The following is a 15,925-nucleotide window of genomic DNA, read 5'->3' as shown; positions in this document are numbered from 1 at the left end:
GCGCACATCTACTTAAAAACTATTACAGTGTTGTGACTCTGAGCAGCGTTTAAGTGAAAAATGGCAGGAAAACAACAGTCATGACCAAAAGTTTCACAAGTGGCATAAATTTGGAGTTTCATATATTTTTTCAATTTAAATTATTTTTACTGGTATCTAGAGTTAAAAAATAACCATAATTATTTCCTTTCTTTTTAAGACTTATTGGATAATAAATCACATTTATGCAAAGAGATGGTATTTACAGTGATGGTAATCCATGCCTGCTTCATTAGCGCTACAGGCTCATAAGTTCTCATATCGTGCATATCCTGAAGCCCTGAAAGGATTCAGATGCAGTACTCAGAAAACTACATACAAAGTACCAGAGACAAACACTATCCAAATGAAATGGAAAGGAACTAAACAAGAACAAGGAAGAACTCCTAACATAGAAATGTCACAAGTTATAACCAAATAACTATAAGATCATCAAATTAACGTGTTGGAACCAACACGTTAATTTGATGTTGGATTAAGACCTGGCTGGTCAGGAAACCCCTCACATCTTAAAAACTGTAATCACTTCTCAGTTTCATTATGAAAAGCATGTGTTGTGCTGGTGTGAGTACTTTTTAAGTCTGGGTAACATCAACATCATTGTGAATTCATAGCTTTATCACTAAAACATTAAAGGTTCAATTACTGGATTAGTTAATGGAACCACTGACTGCCTGTTTTTGCTCATGAGCCTGCCTCGTCTGTGTTTCTTTCCCTGTCTGCAGTACACAGACTACGTTCGCTACGTGGAGCCGTGTTTCAGAGGAACTCTGGTCCAGGCCGACTTGGACAACAGAGAGGTGAGACCATTATCTGCTTCATGGAAGCCTAAAGAGCCCAGGAGGCATCTTAGCAGCCATCACACAGACGCAAACACAGAGGAAAACCCCGAGTGTCATTATCAGATCAGCCTCTTAGCCTAATTCTTAAAGTGGCATCAGAAACCACAGCAGGTCAAGCTGGAGCTAGAGAGCCTCTGTGCTTGTGAGAGTTTCAGTGTTAAGGCTGAAGGTACCGTATTTTTCAAAACTACCTCAAACACAAGATCAAAATTAGTCACCTAAGTAATAAATGATTGAAACTTGGTTGTAGTTGACTGACAGGATAAAGGGAGGCACATATATTCAAATTAAATTAAATCAGAATTTCTTTGAATCTGGGCAATAAAAATGAATGTCTGTCTGTATACAAAGCCTCTTTGTACTCGTTTCCTGTCTCAGCACTTTAAGGTGTTGGTGGAGGAGCTGCATGTCAAAGGCGAAGCAAAGATCAAGAATGCCATGAAGGAGTCCTTCAAAATCCTGAACGAGGTTAGTGTCCGCTCAGCCCGCTTTTTACCACTCTCCTAACTTATATTGATTTTATCTGCTCCATCTTGGCCTGATTTCTAAATAACATGGCCGTGTCTACCATTTTTTTTAACAACACTTACATTTACCTACCAATGAAAATATCAACTCCCCTAAACCACAGGTGGAGTTTCTAAAGAACATCAAAGTAAACATTCCCATCATTTTTTATCCCTCAACCATCAAAGGCTCGTGGGGTATTTTTGTCACCCCGCCGAGTAATTCTGAGTGACCTCGACAAAGTCAAGGTCAGAGGTCAAGTCTTCTGACAATCACCTTGGATTTTTCACATTTTTACCTTTGGTGCATTGAGTAACACTGCTGGCTGCTGCTGGTTTTTTAATTATTTCACTGAGAGTAACCTGAGGTGTTCAGACCCAGCAGAAAACTGTGGTGTCAAACTGGACTGTGAATCTAAGATAAGGAGATAAATTCTCTTATTAAAACTAGTTTTTTAATGGTTGAGGCTTTTAGTGAGTTTACTTTATCTTTTTTATGTTTTTGAACATCTTGTCCATGCTTTTATGACAAGATGTTTGGACTACTGTAATGCACTTATTGTTTTCTCTGTTGGGTACAATACTTTGTTAAACTGTTGTTTGGATATTCATGGTTTAAAACAATTTTAAGCTGGTTTAATGTTCACAACAAGCTTCCTGGAGAGCGGGAAGACTCAAAAAGATTTTCTTTACAGTAAAGTTGCTGTTTCCTTGGCTTAAAAGGGGCTTAAATCTAAAAAATGATATCTAGCATCACAAAGTGCTTTTTTATTCTCTTTTCAAAGAGTAGAGATCGATGATGGAGTTGTTGCTGTGTCTAAGTTGTGCATTTGTGTGCAGGCGAGGGCGAACGGTCAGGGCAGCATGTGTAACCAGGCCATCATGCTGATCACAGACGGCGCCATGGAGGACTTTCAGTCCGTCTTTGAGGAGTTCAACTGGCCTGAGCGCAGGGTGAGGACCGCGAGCTGAGAGCTTTTCCATATTAGAAATGAATTAACTCTACATCATAGCCTGTTTCACCTCATTACTTACTATTATTACACCATTAATATCACCATATTTGTTTCTTAAAAAGTTACTGTTACAATAATATGTAAATATATGAATATATTTTATAGTGACGTCACTTAAATGTCTCTATATACTGTAACCTTTGAATGTATTTTGTCTGTTGTTAGACAGTTCTATATACAATTGTTGTATCAGCGTATTACTTGTGTATTACTTTGGTAATTTATTGATTATTACCTCTTTATTGTCAAAGTATCAAATCAAATCACTTTTATTGTCACATCACATGTGCAGGTACATTGGTACAGCACATGTGAGTGAAATTCTTGTGTGCGAGCTTCACAAGCAACAGAGTTGTGCAAAATACAATAATGTAAACAAGCAAAATACAAGAATGGCTACATCTGAAACTAATAAATATATGTACAATATATAATAGTATATGCATTTCTGGATGTGTATACTAAATATTTTCCTACGTGTGTGTGTGTGTGTGTGTGTGTGTGTGTGTGTGTGTGTGTGTGTGTGTGTGTGTGTGTGTGTGTGTGTGTGTACACATATTTTACAAATTAAATAGAGTAAACAATAAATAAAATATATAAAATAAATATACAGAGTTGAATATGTGCAAAACAGTGGCGTTACTGTACAGTATGGAGTGCATAATGTTAAAGTTCCAGTAGTGAAGCTGAGGTGTCTATGACGTGTTCAGCAGTCTGATGGCCTGATGGAAAAAGCTGTCTCTCAGTCTGCTGGTACGGGACCGGATGCTGCAGAACCTCCTTCCTGATGGAAGTAGTCTGAACAGTTTATGGCTGGGGTGACTGGAGTCCTTGATGATCCTCCCCGCTTTCCTCAGGCACCGCTTCCTGTAGATGTCTTGGAGGGAGGGAAGCTCACCTCCAATTATCCGTTCAGAGCACCGCACTACTCGCTGGAGAGCTTTGCGGTTGTAGGCGGTGCTGTTGCCATACCAGGTGGTGATGCATCCAGTGAGGATGCTCTCAATGGCACAGTGATAGAAGGTCCTGAGGATGCGGGGGCTCATGCCGAATCTTTTCAGTCTCCTGAGAAAGAAGAGGCGCTGCTGCGCCTTCTTCACTGTTTTGTTTGTGTGTACTGACCACGTAAGATCCTCAGCCAGATGTACTCCAAGGAACCGGAAGCTGCTCACTCTCTCCACAGCAGCGCCGTTGATGGTGATGGGGGTGTGTACTTCTCTGCACCTCCGGAAGTCCACTATCAACTCCTTTGTCTTATCACCTCATTCTTACTCAGTTTGAGTAAGAATGAGGTGCTCTAAACCCGACTTCCTGTGTTTAACTACAGTTGCCTGCACAAAAACATTAGCAGGTAACTTTGTAAACGGGCAAACACGGACATAAACAGGTGTGCCACTGTGTTCAGGTGCGAGTCTTCACCTACCTGATTGGCAGAGAGATGACCTTTGCTCAAAACACCAAGTGGATCGCCTGCAACAACAAAGGTCGGTCCTGTGTGTGATACTTTCCTGCTTTTTCTTCATGCAGACACTAATATGCTCACATGTGTTTTTTCAGGTTATTACACACACATCGCCACACTGGCAGATGTGCAGGAGAACGTCATGGAGTACCTGCACGTGCTCAGTCGGCCAATGGTCATCAACCATGACCACGATATCATCTGGACAGAGGCCTACATGGACACTGTGGTGAGCCTGCCTGGCCAATCAAAGGGCTTAAAGAAGCCATTAAACATATTTACAGTATACACTGCCATTCTATTTAAATCTGTTGTGAAGGGCTCATTTAAATCAGAACAATGTCATTATTGTCATGTGTGTTTTTTCTCCTCGTCTCCATGAACCCATTATCCCATGATCCTCTGGGCCTTCATCTCCATCACCCCAACAGCTTCCAAACACAGAGGAGGTAAAAAAAAAAAAAAAAGAAGTTGCAGTTTTAGATTAATAGTTAGTTCTTCATCTGTTGGACTTGTGTGAAGCTCCTACAGGTTCTACCATCAGTATATAACATGGAGTTTATTTTTGGCATTTCTTTTATCAGAAGATCCAAAGGATCAGCACAAAGTTCAGCTTTTTAAGCTGCAATGGTTCAGAGCTGCAGAAACCCAGCTTACAAATACTACAACACACCTGTGTGAAGATATCTGAGAACTGCATGGACATGTTTGGATCTCAGGTTTTAGGCCATGTTCTTCCTCCTGTGCAACAGGAGAAGCCTTTCAAATAGCCATTAGCTGCCATGCCTGAGCATGAAATGCTCTGTAGGTAAGGGTGAGGATTTTAAACAGCATTGTAAGTGCTACAGGGAGCTTGTGAAGTAACATCAAAGTGGAGTTGTATGAGACGGTCTGTTTGATGTAGTAAATTAGCATTTTTAAAATTGCGTCCAGGCAACCCAGGGTGTCGACTTACTGAGTGCAGAAAAAGAGAGTTACAGAAGTCTATACAAGAAGAGACAAAACACAAACAAGCACCTTTCCTTGATGATTTTAGTGAGTCGGAAAAAACAGCATTTGGAGAACTCTGTGTGTCGAAGGACAAGGACTGATCAACACGAAGTCTTAGATCAGGTACACTGACAGGAACAGTTGAGGGCAAAGGCCTAGATTATTCTAGATCAGAACGGGCATATTTTCTGGTACAGAAACTAGAACCTCTGTCTTATCAGCTCTGAGCTTCAGAAAATTAGACTTTTTAGATTCTTTTATCTTTATTTTGTTCATGTAGAAGATCATCCATTCATCCATCCCATAGTCCCACATTCAAATAAATAGATATATGGGTTGACTTTTAAAAAGGTGCCTTTTTCTCAGTTTCCTGAAAGTTGCTGGAGGCCTCCCTGAAGTGTTCTCAAACTGATTGTAGTGCTCATATCATCATGGCAGGTCCGCATCAGGACCACACCACCACCTGGAGTTCAAGCTCAGATGTGCACATAATGTGAAATCAACGCACCGACAAATAACATTGTCTGCAAAACACCTTTAAAATTAAGAAATGACCCAAAATGCCAACATACTATATAAAAACAAAAATGTAAAACCTGTACGGTCCCGTCTGTCAGAGTCTATCCAGCGACACGTTGTGTAATGTGGACAGTAATACTGTGTGCACCTGTTACAGATTTGTTGTTCATTATATTGAGTGTTTGTCTCTGTACTTCAGATAATCACACTTTGTGCCCAATGTTCTCCCGTCTCTCAGCTTTTCACCACCAAGGCTCAGAGTCTGCTGCTCATGACCTCAGTGGCCATGCCGGTCTTCAGCAAGAAGAAGGAGACGGTCAGTGTCAGCTCTGATACACATCAGCCTGACGATGAAGAGCAGCACGTCTGTACAGTCAATGAAAACAGAAATAAATCAATAAATAGTTCAGATGACTTGTCATGCCGTACGTTTACTATGACATTTTAAATTCTGCTTTGCTTTGGAAAATGTGAAAGAGAGCAACTATTTTGTACTTTTGAACACTAAACACTGCTGCAGAAATAGCCTGCTGTTGAAAATGCATATCTTTTGTTATATTGAAATTGCACAGGCATTAAAAGTGTAGTTAAACTTTACAGTGACAGAAAAGGAAGTTTCACTGGGACACGCCACTGAAGGTCAAAGTGGGCTGAATGTGTCTGAAAGAAGCACAAACCAAAAGGCTGGTGCTTGATTATAACTCTGAGTTTTGACTGTGCGTCTGTCTCCAGCTGTCCCATGGCATCCTGCTCGGTGTGGTCGGCTCCGACATCCCGCTGATGGAGGTGATGAAGCTGGCACCCCGATACATGGTGAGCTCTGGGCGGTTTACTCTGTTTCTGCTTTATTTTATTTCCAAAATAAACGCTTTAAATATTTTCTGCTCTCCTCTCAGCTGGGAGCTCACGGCTACGCCTTCCTCATCAACAACAACGGCTACATCCTGTCTCACCCCGACCTTCGACCTCTGGTGAGCTGTGTTTCAAGGCCACTTTGGAAGACACATTTAGCTCACGGGCTCCGTGGCAGCTGCTCTGATTTACTTGAGCTAAATTTAAAGTAATAAAAGTTTAGCAAATCTCCTGAAGGGTGCATTAAGAGGGAACGGTATCAAATATTTATGAGAAGGGTTGTACAGTATTACACACACACACACACACACACACACTCAGTAACAGTGCCTCTTCTGTCCTGCAGTACAAAGACGGAAAGAAACTGAAGCCGAAGCCAAACTATAACAGTGTGGATCTGTCAGAGGTGGAGTGGGAGGACACAGACGAGCTGGTAAACACAAACAGATTATTTCAGGACACAATTATTGATGGGTTTGTTCGGATATCATCATGTGAATGTCAAAAGTTCCAAAAGCAGGAAAAGGGAAACATCAATAATGTCACACGTGCAGCATATTTTCAGCTCCGTAACATCAATCGCCTCCCCCCTTTCCTCACTCCTCATGCCACTGCCATTCTCGTCCATAATCTCATTATCTCTCGAATTGATTACTGTAATTCAATACCTCTCTGATCTAGTACAGATGAACTTCCCATCCTGCCTCAGATCTTCTCTTTCTCTCTCTGTTCCTTCCACTCGTCTGATTACAGTGGGGGGCGGGGCTTTTAGTTGCTCTGCCCCTCGACTCTGGAATTCCTCACCCCCTGACCTCTTTTTAAGTCCAGCCTCAAAACTCACCTGTTTAAAATTGCTTATGTTTAAACCTCTGCACGCTTTTAACTTTTATCTGTTACTCTTATTATTTTGTATTTGTTGTACAGTGTCCTTGGGAGCTCTGAAAGGCGCTATTTTTAAATAAAATGTATTATTATTAAATAATAATAATACATTTTATTGAGGTGGTTCGGGCATCTGACAAGGATGCCCCCTGGGCGCCTCCTGGGTGAGGTGTTCCAGGCATGTCCCACCGGGAGGAGGCCCCGGGGCAGACCCAGGACACGCTGGAGAGATTATATCTCTCGGCTGGCCTGGGAACGCCTTGGTGTTCCCCCGGATAAGCTGGAGGAGGTGGCTGGGGAGAGGGAGGTCTGGGCGTCTTTGCTTAGGCTGCTGCCCCCACGACCCGGCCTCGGATAAAGCGGATGAAGATGGATGGATGGATGTATTATTATTACTATTATTATTATTAAATCCCCTCGCGTTTAGTAATCCCTGATTTCTCTCTGCATGAGAGAATTTCTAAAGTGGTTCAGTAGCATCAGTGTCTTTTTTTTCTTTAGGCAGAAAAACATTTAAAATATATCTCAGAGTTTATTTTAAACTCCTTTCTCTACTTTCAGCTGAGGACGGCCATGGTGAAAGGAGAGACGGGCACTCTCAGCCTGAACATCAGAGCGTCGGTGGATAAAGGGGTAATACTGATGTCTCAGTCAGTCGATCGTAGAGTTTGCTTATTAAATGTGCCGATAAACTGCAGCATCACTGATAAAATGATTCTTTGTGCCACAGAAAAGGCCGCTGTACCTCACCAACGAATATTTCTACACCAACATTGACAACACGCCTTTCAGGTAAACGCGCAGTGCTTTGTGCTTTGTCCATCAGTCCTCTCGTGCCCTGTCTGACAGTTTGTTCTTCTGGTTGTTCACGCGTAGCACAGTGACATCATCACTCGCTGAATTTTCAGTCAAACTTGTCAGTCAGCTGTGAAAGCCTGTAAGGTCTAGCTATACGCTGTTCATGCATCCTGACTTAATGTTTAGTCAGGGTAAAAGAAGGAAAACTTATAATATATCACATAATTTACACAACATCAAATTTAGGTCGAATGTTATTCCCTGCTGCTTAATTTTGGATTTTATTCTACTGGAACATTAATGAAGGGCGCACAACTCCAGCTTTTACGAAGGAATGGTCAAAGTCGGATCCCCTGTAGAAGATAGCAGCAGAAATTCATCTCACAAGCCTGTAGTATGTGCTTATGGTCTTTAAAGAAAAGAAGAGATAATCAAAAATACAGAGGGATGGATCAAAAAGTTTTTTATTGTATATTAGTACAGAAAATATGTCCTGTAATGTTTGAGCTTCATCCAGGAGGCCTCTAGAGGGCAGCAGGGCACACTGTACGGTGCAGAAATCAAATTAGTGTCACCGTCTCCCCACCTGTCTCCGCAGCTTCGGCATGGCACTGACCAAAGGTCACGGGAAGCTCATGTTTATGGGAAATGTATCTGTGGAAGAAGGTGAGGTTTCCCACAACTGCCCTCAGCACAGACTTGAAATCGTGTGCTGTGTGGAGCCTGTTAACTACATGCTCTGCAACACATTTCTTAAACTAACGTGAAGTAAACTTCTGTGTTTTCATTTGAACCGACTAAACTTTTTCTACCTTGCTTCTCAGGGCTGCATGATCTGACCTCACCAGATCTCACCATCGCCTCTGAGTGGTAAAAACCGTCCTTGATGATGATTTAAGACAAACGTTTTCAGCCATTTCATTTATCTGTTCTGACACTGACACTGATCAGACAGCCTACAAATATATTAATGTTATTGGCCTGAAACCCTGTCAAACGTCCTGCAGAATACAGAGGTTCTGTGAACCTGGTTTAATAGATCTGGTTTCCTCAGGACTTACTGTGAGACAGACATCGACCCTGCTCACCGAAAGTACTCACAGCTGCAGGCCGCCATCCGCTACCTGCTGGGGAAGGAGCCTGACCTCGAGTGTAGGTTTTTGACACTCAAGCTTTAGTTTGTTCCCCTTTTCTGTGTTCAGTTAGAAGCTCTGGTCCAGGTTGACCTTGAATCTGCTTTCATTCAACTGAAGCTTTCCCATTAACCAGGTGACGAGGTGCTGCTGTCGCAGACGCTGTTCGACGCCGTGGTCACAGCTCCGCTTGAGGCCTACTGGAACACCCTGATGCTGAACGACAGGTCAGGCAGGAGACATGACATGCCCTGACGTTTTATTGGTTATGAGATGTCCTAAAACCTAAACAGATAAAACCAAAAATATCTGGAAGATCAATTGAGGTGTTTTACTTGTAAAAACTTTTGGGGCTTTTCTTGGAACGTGTGACGTTTGTCCGATTTTTGCTCCTGATAAAGAGCTGATTTCCCTTTTAATCTTGTGTTACTGTTGTTTGTATGCAGGGTGGAGCCAGGGGTTGAGACGGCTTTCCTCGGTACTCGATCCGGCCTGATGAGGGTTGTGAGATATGCAGGAGTGGAGACCAGAGTGACAAAGTAAGACCCAAAATGAACAGAAACACAAGAAATACCTGAATACTGGAAAACATGATGGCAATTTACTTTATTTTTTAATGGCAGCAACTCAGTTATGTAATGTGCAAGCATAGTAGTGATGGGATTTACGGCTATTTTTAGAGAGCCGGCTCTTTCGGCTCTGAACCGGCTCTCCAGGTTATTTTGTTGCTTTAATTAATTTATTATTAACAATAATATAAAATTATGCACAAAAGGAATTACTAATGTAAAAAACAAAAGTGGTTTTATTTATATATGTTTATGTATAAATATATGCGGTGGCCCTTAGAGACAAAGCACGTCCAAACTCCAAAACACATCTAGCATGAACTGAACTTCAAAACAGAGCTACCTAGATCACTTAAATGACACAATTGAAAGCATATTTGTATTGTTTGTGTATTTATACACAATCACTCATATATATTCAAATAATTTAAAAAAAAAGTTCATTTACCTGTTACTACCACACACCAAATCCGGTCGTTGGTGCTTCCTGGCTTGTGTAGCCACTAGGTGTCATGATACGTTGTGTGGCAGGCAGGGGAAGGACCCAAGATGCAGATTCGCAGACACGGGGATAAACTCAAAAACACAGCTTTATTGCTGGCCACGGGAGGCAATACAAATAAACTAAAACTGGGAAAACTAAAGCATGAACTGTACAAGGGAACCGAACCACGGGGAGAATTACACACAACATGAGGGAGAACGCGACGCCGAACAGAGGGAGACTCAGACAGAAATACACAGAGGGTAAACGAGGAAAGTGGGCACACACGGGGAACACAGGTGACACTGATAATCATAACGAGACAGGGCGGGGTGAACTGAACATGACATGTACAGGCACAGAGGTTCAGACAGGAGGAGAGAGAGCACGGGGAAACACAGACGTAACGGGCTGGGGAAACATGAAACAACCACAAAGGGAGACGAGGGCTCATAAATACATAGAGGGCACACAGGGGGGAGAGAGCCATGAAGGGAAAACACTTAGGGAACAACACAACAGGGCAACTCAGAAAACATGGCCTAAATAAGGAACAAAATACAAAAATACATGAAAACTAAGAATACTGGGCCCACATGGCCCAGGACCATGACACCACCCCCCCCTAAAGGGCTGGCTCCCGACAGCCCAAACCCGAGAAACAAAAACAAAAACAGAAAACAACCCACCCAGGGCGGGGGGCGGGGGACCAGGACGGAGGGACCAGAACGGGAAACAAAATAAACAACAGAAAACACGGGAGCACATGACCATAGTCAAAATAAAGTTCAGGGGGCTGACCCAGAGCCCACAGGCACCAGAGTTCACGGGTCACACGGTCGGGGAACCGACCAGGCGGGTGGCACAGGTGGCAGAGCTGGTCCGGAGGCCGGCCGCGCGGGAGGCAGCGGCGGCGGCGAAGGAGACGACGGAGCAGTTCAGGAGGCCGGCCGCGCGGAAGGCAGCGGCGGCGGCGAAGGAGATGGAGCAGTTCAGGGGGCCGGCCGCGCGGAAGGCAGCGGCGGCGGCGAAGGAGACGACGGAGCAGTTCAGGGGGCCGGCCGCGCGGAAGGCAGCGGCGGCGGCTCTCCAGTGTCAGGCGTACTGGCCGAGGCCCGGTGGGCACAGGACCAGTCGAGGCGGGACCAGTCGAGGCGGGACCAGTCGAAGCACAGGCTGAGGCTGCAGCGGGACCAGTCGAAGCACAGGCTGAGGCTGCAGCGGACGAAGACTCTGAGGCTGCAGCGGACGAAGACTCTGAGGCTGCAGCGGACGAAGACTCTGAGGCTGCAGCGGACGAAGACTCTGAGGCTGCAGCGGACGAAGCACAGGCCGGAGCTGCAGCGGACGAAGCACAGGCCGGAGCTGCAGCGGACGAAGCACAGGCCGGAGCTGCAGCGGACGAAGCACAGGCCGGAGCTGCAGCGGACGAAGCACAGGCCGGAGCTGCAGCGGACGAAGCACAGGCCGGAGCTGCAGCTGACGAAGCACAGGCCGGAGCTGCAGCTGACGAAGCACAGGCTGAGCCAGGCGTAGCAGAAGGTGGCTGGACGGGCTCCTCGGGCCCTCCAGCTGAGACAGGAGGCTGAACGGGCCCCTCGGACCCTCCAGCTGACGTGGCATGAGGCTGGTGCGGTTCTCCTGAACCCCCAGCTGACGAGGAAGGTTGCTGAACGGGCCCCTCGGACCCTCCAGCGGAGACAGGAGGCTGAACGGGCCCCTCGGACCCTCCAGCGGAGACAGGAGGCTGAACGGGCCCCTCGGACCCTCCAGCGGAGACAGGAGGCTGAACGGGCCCCTCGGACCCTCCAGCGGAGACAGGAGGCTGAACGGGCCCCTCGGACCCTCCAGCTGACGTGGCATGAGGCTGGTGCGGTTCTCCTGAACCCCCAGCTGACGAGGAAGGTTGCTGAACGGGCCCCTCGGACCCTCCAGCGGAGACAGGAGGCTGAACGGGCCCCTCGGACCCTCCAGCTGACGAGGTAGATGGCGGCGTGGGGGCCGCGGAGTCCTGGATGAGCTCATCCGAGCTCCCAGCAGGAGCTGATGCAGAGCCAGAGAGATTTGAGACCCCTGGCTGGATGTTAAGCTGACCAGCGGACCGTACTGCTATCGGGGCCTGCGCTACAGGCGGCACTGGAGCTACTGGGGCCTGCGCTACAGGCGGCACGGGAGCTACTGGGGCCTGCGCTACAGGCGGCACGGGAGCTACTGGGGCCTGCGCTACAGGCGGCACGGGAGCTACTGGGGCCTGCGCTACAGGCGGCACGGGAGCTACTGGGGCCTGCGCTACAGGCGGCACTGGAGCTACTGGGGCCTGCGCTACAGGCGGCACTGGAGCTACTGGGGCCTGCGCTACAGGCGGCACTGGAGCTACTGGGGCCTGCGCTACAGGCGGCACTGGAGCTACTGGAGACTGAACTGAGGGTGGCTGCGAGGGAGCTAACTGAACTGAGGGTGGCTGCGAGGGAGCTAACTGAACTGAGGGTGGCTGCGAGGGAGCTAACTGAACTGAGGGTGGCTGCGAGGGAGCTAACTGAACTGAGGGTGGCTGCGAGGGAGCTAACTGAGCTGAGGGTGGCTGCGAGGGAGCTAACTGAGCTGAGGGTGGCTGCGAGGGAGCTAACTGAACTGAGGGTGGCTGCGAGGGAGCTAACTGAACTGAGGGTGGCTGCGAGGGAGCTAACTGAACTGACCTGGGAGGAGAAACACGAGCAGGAAAAGGAGCAGGCTCAGAAAAAACTGTCCGAGAAATGGCAGGCTCAGGGTGCCGGTGGCGAGAGTGCCGCTTCTTTTTATCCGTGGAAGCGGGCGGGGTGAGCGGTGGAAGTCCCTGGCAACTCCGGGGACCCCCAAGAGCCAGTCGAGTCCCCCGGAAAGAGCGCTCGTCATGATCAGGAGCGAGCCACGGCTCCCTCCCGAACTCTTCCACTAGCTGTGCGCCTGCGGCGTGCTGCTGCCCCTCGTGATCGACGTCCAGGACCCCCACAGCGTCCGCGGGACGCTTCGTGGAGGGCGAGACAGGACGTAGCAGTGCGCGACGGCGGCGCTGACGCCGGTTCTTTCTGGAAGTGTGTACGATGGATGCTGGAGCCACCGAAGCAGAGGGTGATGTGGCGGCGACCTCCTCGTCGTCCGCCCACATCCTTGCCAGAAAAGAGGCAGGCGAAGTAAAGTCTGAGCAGTGTGGGGAGGGCGAGCGGCTGGTCCGAGGCGGTGCAACAGGTGTGAGTTCCTCCTCCGAAATGAGCCAGGGCTTCCAACGAAGCTCGTCCTCCCGTAAGGCTAGCAATACCTGCTGTCGCTCATCGTCGTCGAAATCTGTGGCCTCCACCATCTCGGTGCGCTGGGCTATGTAGTTTGACAGTGGCGGAGACGAACTGTGAGTTGATGGCGGTGCAGCGGTGAGCCTCAGAGTCCCTACTCTGACTGCCTCCGGCTCGCGAGGCAGCGGCAACGACAACCGTTTGCGGGTCGGAGTCGTAGGTGCGGAGGCGGCGTTTAACACCCTCTGGGCCAGCGTGCGGGCGCGAAGCTCCTCCTTCAGGGGGGCCAGAGAGTCGAACGCCTCAAAAAGCTGGGGAAACCGCCGGAGCTGTGGCGCTTGCTGGAGAATTGCGTCAATGGCCGCCAACCCGGTGGACACCACTCTGGGGTCCGTGCACCCACAGATGCGCGTCATGAGCCGGCAGAGCCGTTGCAGCTCCTCCCCAATCTCGTCCGGACTGTCCGCTGGGTCTGACATGGTCAGATCGTACTGGAGGTCCGCGGCGGGGTTGTGAACTGCTGGGTCCATGTTGTGGTCGCGTTCTTCTGTCATGATACGTTGTGTGGCAGGCAGGGGAAGGACCCAAGATGCAGATTCGCAGACACGGGGATAAACTCAAAAACACAGCTTTATTGCTGGCCACGGGAGGCAATACAAATAAACTAAAACTGGGAAAACTAAAGCATGAACTGTACAAGGGAACCGAACCACGGGGAGAATTACACACAACATGAGGGAGAACGCGACGCCGAACAGAGGGAGACTCAGACAGAAATACACAGAGGGTAAACGAGGAAAGTGGGCACACACGGGGAACACAGGTGACACTGATAATCATAACGAGACAGGGCGGGGTGAACTGAACATGACATGTACAGGCACAGAGGTTCAGACAGGAGGAGAGAGAGCACGGGGAAACACAGACGTAACGGGCTGGGGAAACATGAAACAACCACAAAGGGAGACGAGGGCTCATAAATACATAGAGGGCACACAGGGGGGAGAGAGCCATGAAGGGAAAACACTTAGGGAACAACACAACAGGGCAACTCAGAAAACATGGCCTAAATAAGGAACAAAATACAAAAATACATGAAAACTAAGAATACTGGGCCCACATGGCCCAGGACCATGACACCACCCCCCCCCCTAAAGGGCTGGCTCCCGACAGCCCAAACCCGAGAAACAAAAACAAAAACAGAAAACAACCCACCCAGGGCGGGGGGCGGGGGACCAGGACGGAGGGACCAGAACGGGAAACAAAATAAACAACAGAAAACACGGGAGCACATGACCATAGTCAAAATAAAGTTCAGGGGGCTGACCCAGAGCCCACAGGCACCAGAGTTCACGGGTCACACGGTCGGGGAACCGACCAGGTGGGTGGCACAGGTGGCAGAGCTGGTCCGGAGGCCGGCCGCGCGGGAGGCAGCGGCGGCGGCGAAGGAGACGACGGAGCAGTTCAGGAGGCCGGCCGCGCGGAAGGCAGCGGCGGCGGCGAAGGAGATGGAGCAGTTCAGGGGGCCGGCCGCGCGGAAGGCAGCGGCGGCGGCGAAGGAGACGACGGAGCAGTTCAGGGGGCCGGCCGCACGGAAGGCAGCGGCGGCGGCGAAGGAGACGACGGAGCAGTTCAGGGGGCCGGCCGCGCGGAAGGCAGCGGCGGCGGCTCTCCAGTGTCAGGCGTACTGGCCGAGGCCCGGTGGGCACAGGACCAGTCGAGGCGGGACCAGTCGAGGCGGGACCAGTCGAGGCGGGACCAGTCGAAGCACAGGCTGAGGCTGCAGCGGGACCAGTCGAAGCACAGGCTGAGGCTGCAGCGGACGAAGACTCTGAGGCTGCAGCGGACGAAGACTCTGAGGCTGCAGCGGACGAAGACTCTGAGGCTGCAGCGGACGAAGACTCTGAGGCTGCAGCGGACGAAGCACAGGCCGGAGCTGCAGCGGACGAAGCACAGGCCGGAGCTGCAGCGGACGAAGCACAGGCCGGAGCTGCAGCGGACGAAGCACAGGCCGGAGCTGCAGCGGACGAAGCACAGGCTGGAGCTGCAGCTGACGAAGCACAGGCTGAGCCAGGCGTAGCAGAAGGTGGCTGGACGGGCTCCTCGGGCCCTCCAGCTGAGACAGGAGGCTGAACGGGCCCCTCGGACCCTCCAGCTGACGTGGCATGAGGCTGGTGCGGTTCTCCTGAACCCCCAGCTGACGAGGAAGGTTGCTGAACGGGCCCCTCGGACCCTCCAGCGGAGACAGGAGGCTGAACGGGCCCCTCGGACCCTCCAGCGGAGACAGGAGGCTGAACGGGCCCCTCGGACCCTCCAGCGGAGACAGGAGGCTGAACGGGCCCCTCGGACCCTCCAGCTGACGTGGCATGAGGCTGGTGCGGTTCTCCTGAACCCCCAGCTGACGAGGAAGGTTGCTGAACGGGCCCCTCGGACCCTCCAGCGGAGACAGGAGGCTGAACGGGCCCCTCGGACCCTCCAGCTGACGAGGTAGATGGCGGCGTGGGGGCCGCGGAGTCCTGGATGAGCTCATCCGAGCTCCCAGCAGGAGCTGATGCAGAGCCAGAGAG

At 49.4% G+C, this 15,925-nt stretch overlaps 2 protein-coding genes across 2 annotated transcripts in view; one reads left to right on the top strand and one right to left on the bottom strand.

Moving 5' to 3' along the window:
• The window catches only part of LOC146629659 (voltage-dependent calcium channel subunit alpha-2/delta-4-like), an 87,125-nt gene that overhangs the window by 21,459 nt on the left and 49,741 nt on the right, over positions 1–15,925 (top strand). The window contains exons 9-25 of the mRNA XM_085360168.1: positions 765–839; positions 1,260–1,349; positions 2,228–2,341; positions 3,809–3,887; positions 3,961–4,094; positions 4,297–4,314; positions 5,613–5,690; positions 6,107–6,187; positions 6,271–6,345; positions 6,573–6,659; positions 7,670–7,741; positions 7,839–7,900; positions 8,505–8,572; positions 8,731–8,776; positions 8,961–9,058; positions 9,176–9,266; positions 9,486–9,578. Of these exons, the coding sequence (XP_085216294.1) occupies positions 765–839; positions 1,260–1,349; positions 2,228–2,341; positions 3,809–3,887; positions 3,961–4,094; positions 4,297–4,314; positions 5,613–5,690; positions 6,107–6,187; positions 6,271–6,345; positions 6,573–6,659; positions 7,670–7,741; positions 7,839–7,900; positions 8,505–8,572; positions 8,731–8,776; positions 8,961–9,058; positions 9,176–9,266; positions 9,486–9,578 (1,361 nt within the window). The remainder of the gene's footprint in view (positions 1–764; positions 840–1,259; positions 1,350–2,227; positions 2,342–3,808; positions 3,888–3,960; positions 4,095–4,296; positions 4,315–5,612; positions 5,691–6,106; positions 6,188–6,270; positions 6,346–6,572; positions 6,660–7,669; positions 7,742–7,838; positions 7,901–8,504; positions 8,573–8,730; positions 8,777–8,960; positions 9,059–9,175; positions 9,267–9,485; positions 9,579–15,925) is intronic.
• LOC146629662 (uncharacterized) lies at positions 12,825–13,837 on the bottom strand. The gene is made up of 2 exons (XM_085358920.1): positions 12,879–13,837; positions 12,825–12,834 (listed from the first exon to the last, which is right to left on the bottom strand). The coding sequence occupies exons 1-2, from the start codon at positions 13,835–13,837 to the stop codon at positions 12,825–12,827; spliced, it is 969 nt and encodes a 322-aa protein (XP_085215046.1).

Source organism: Diplotaxodon limnothrissa, linkage group LG7 (assembly GCF_057381915.1).
Source record: "Diplotaxodon limnothrissa isolate DT_005_m linkage group LG7, D_limnothrissa_male_GT1.1, whole genome shotgun sequence".
Taxonomy (NCBI): domain Eukaryota; kingdom Metazoa; phylum Chordata; class Actinopteri; order Cichliformes; family Cichlidae; genus Diplotaxodon; species Diplotaxodon limnothrissa.
The sequence above is the reverse complement of the archived record's forward strand: the minus strand, read 5'-3'. Positions and strand labels throughout refer to the sequence as shown.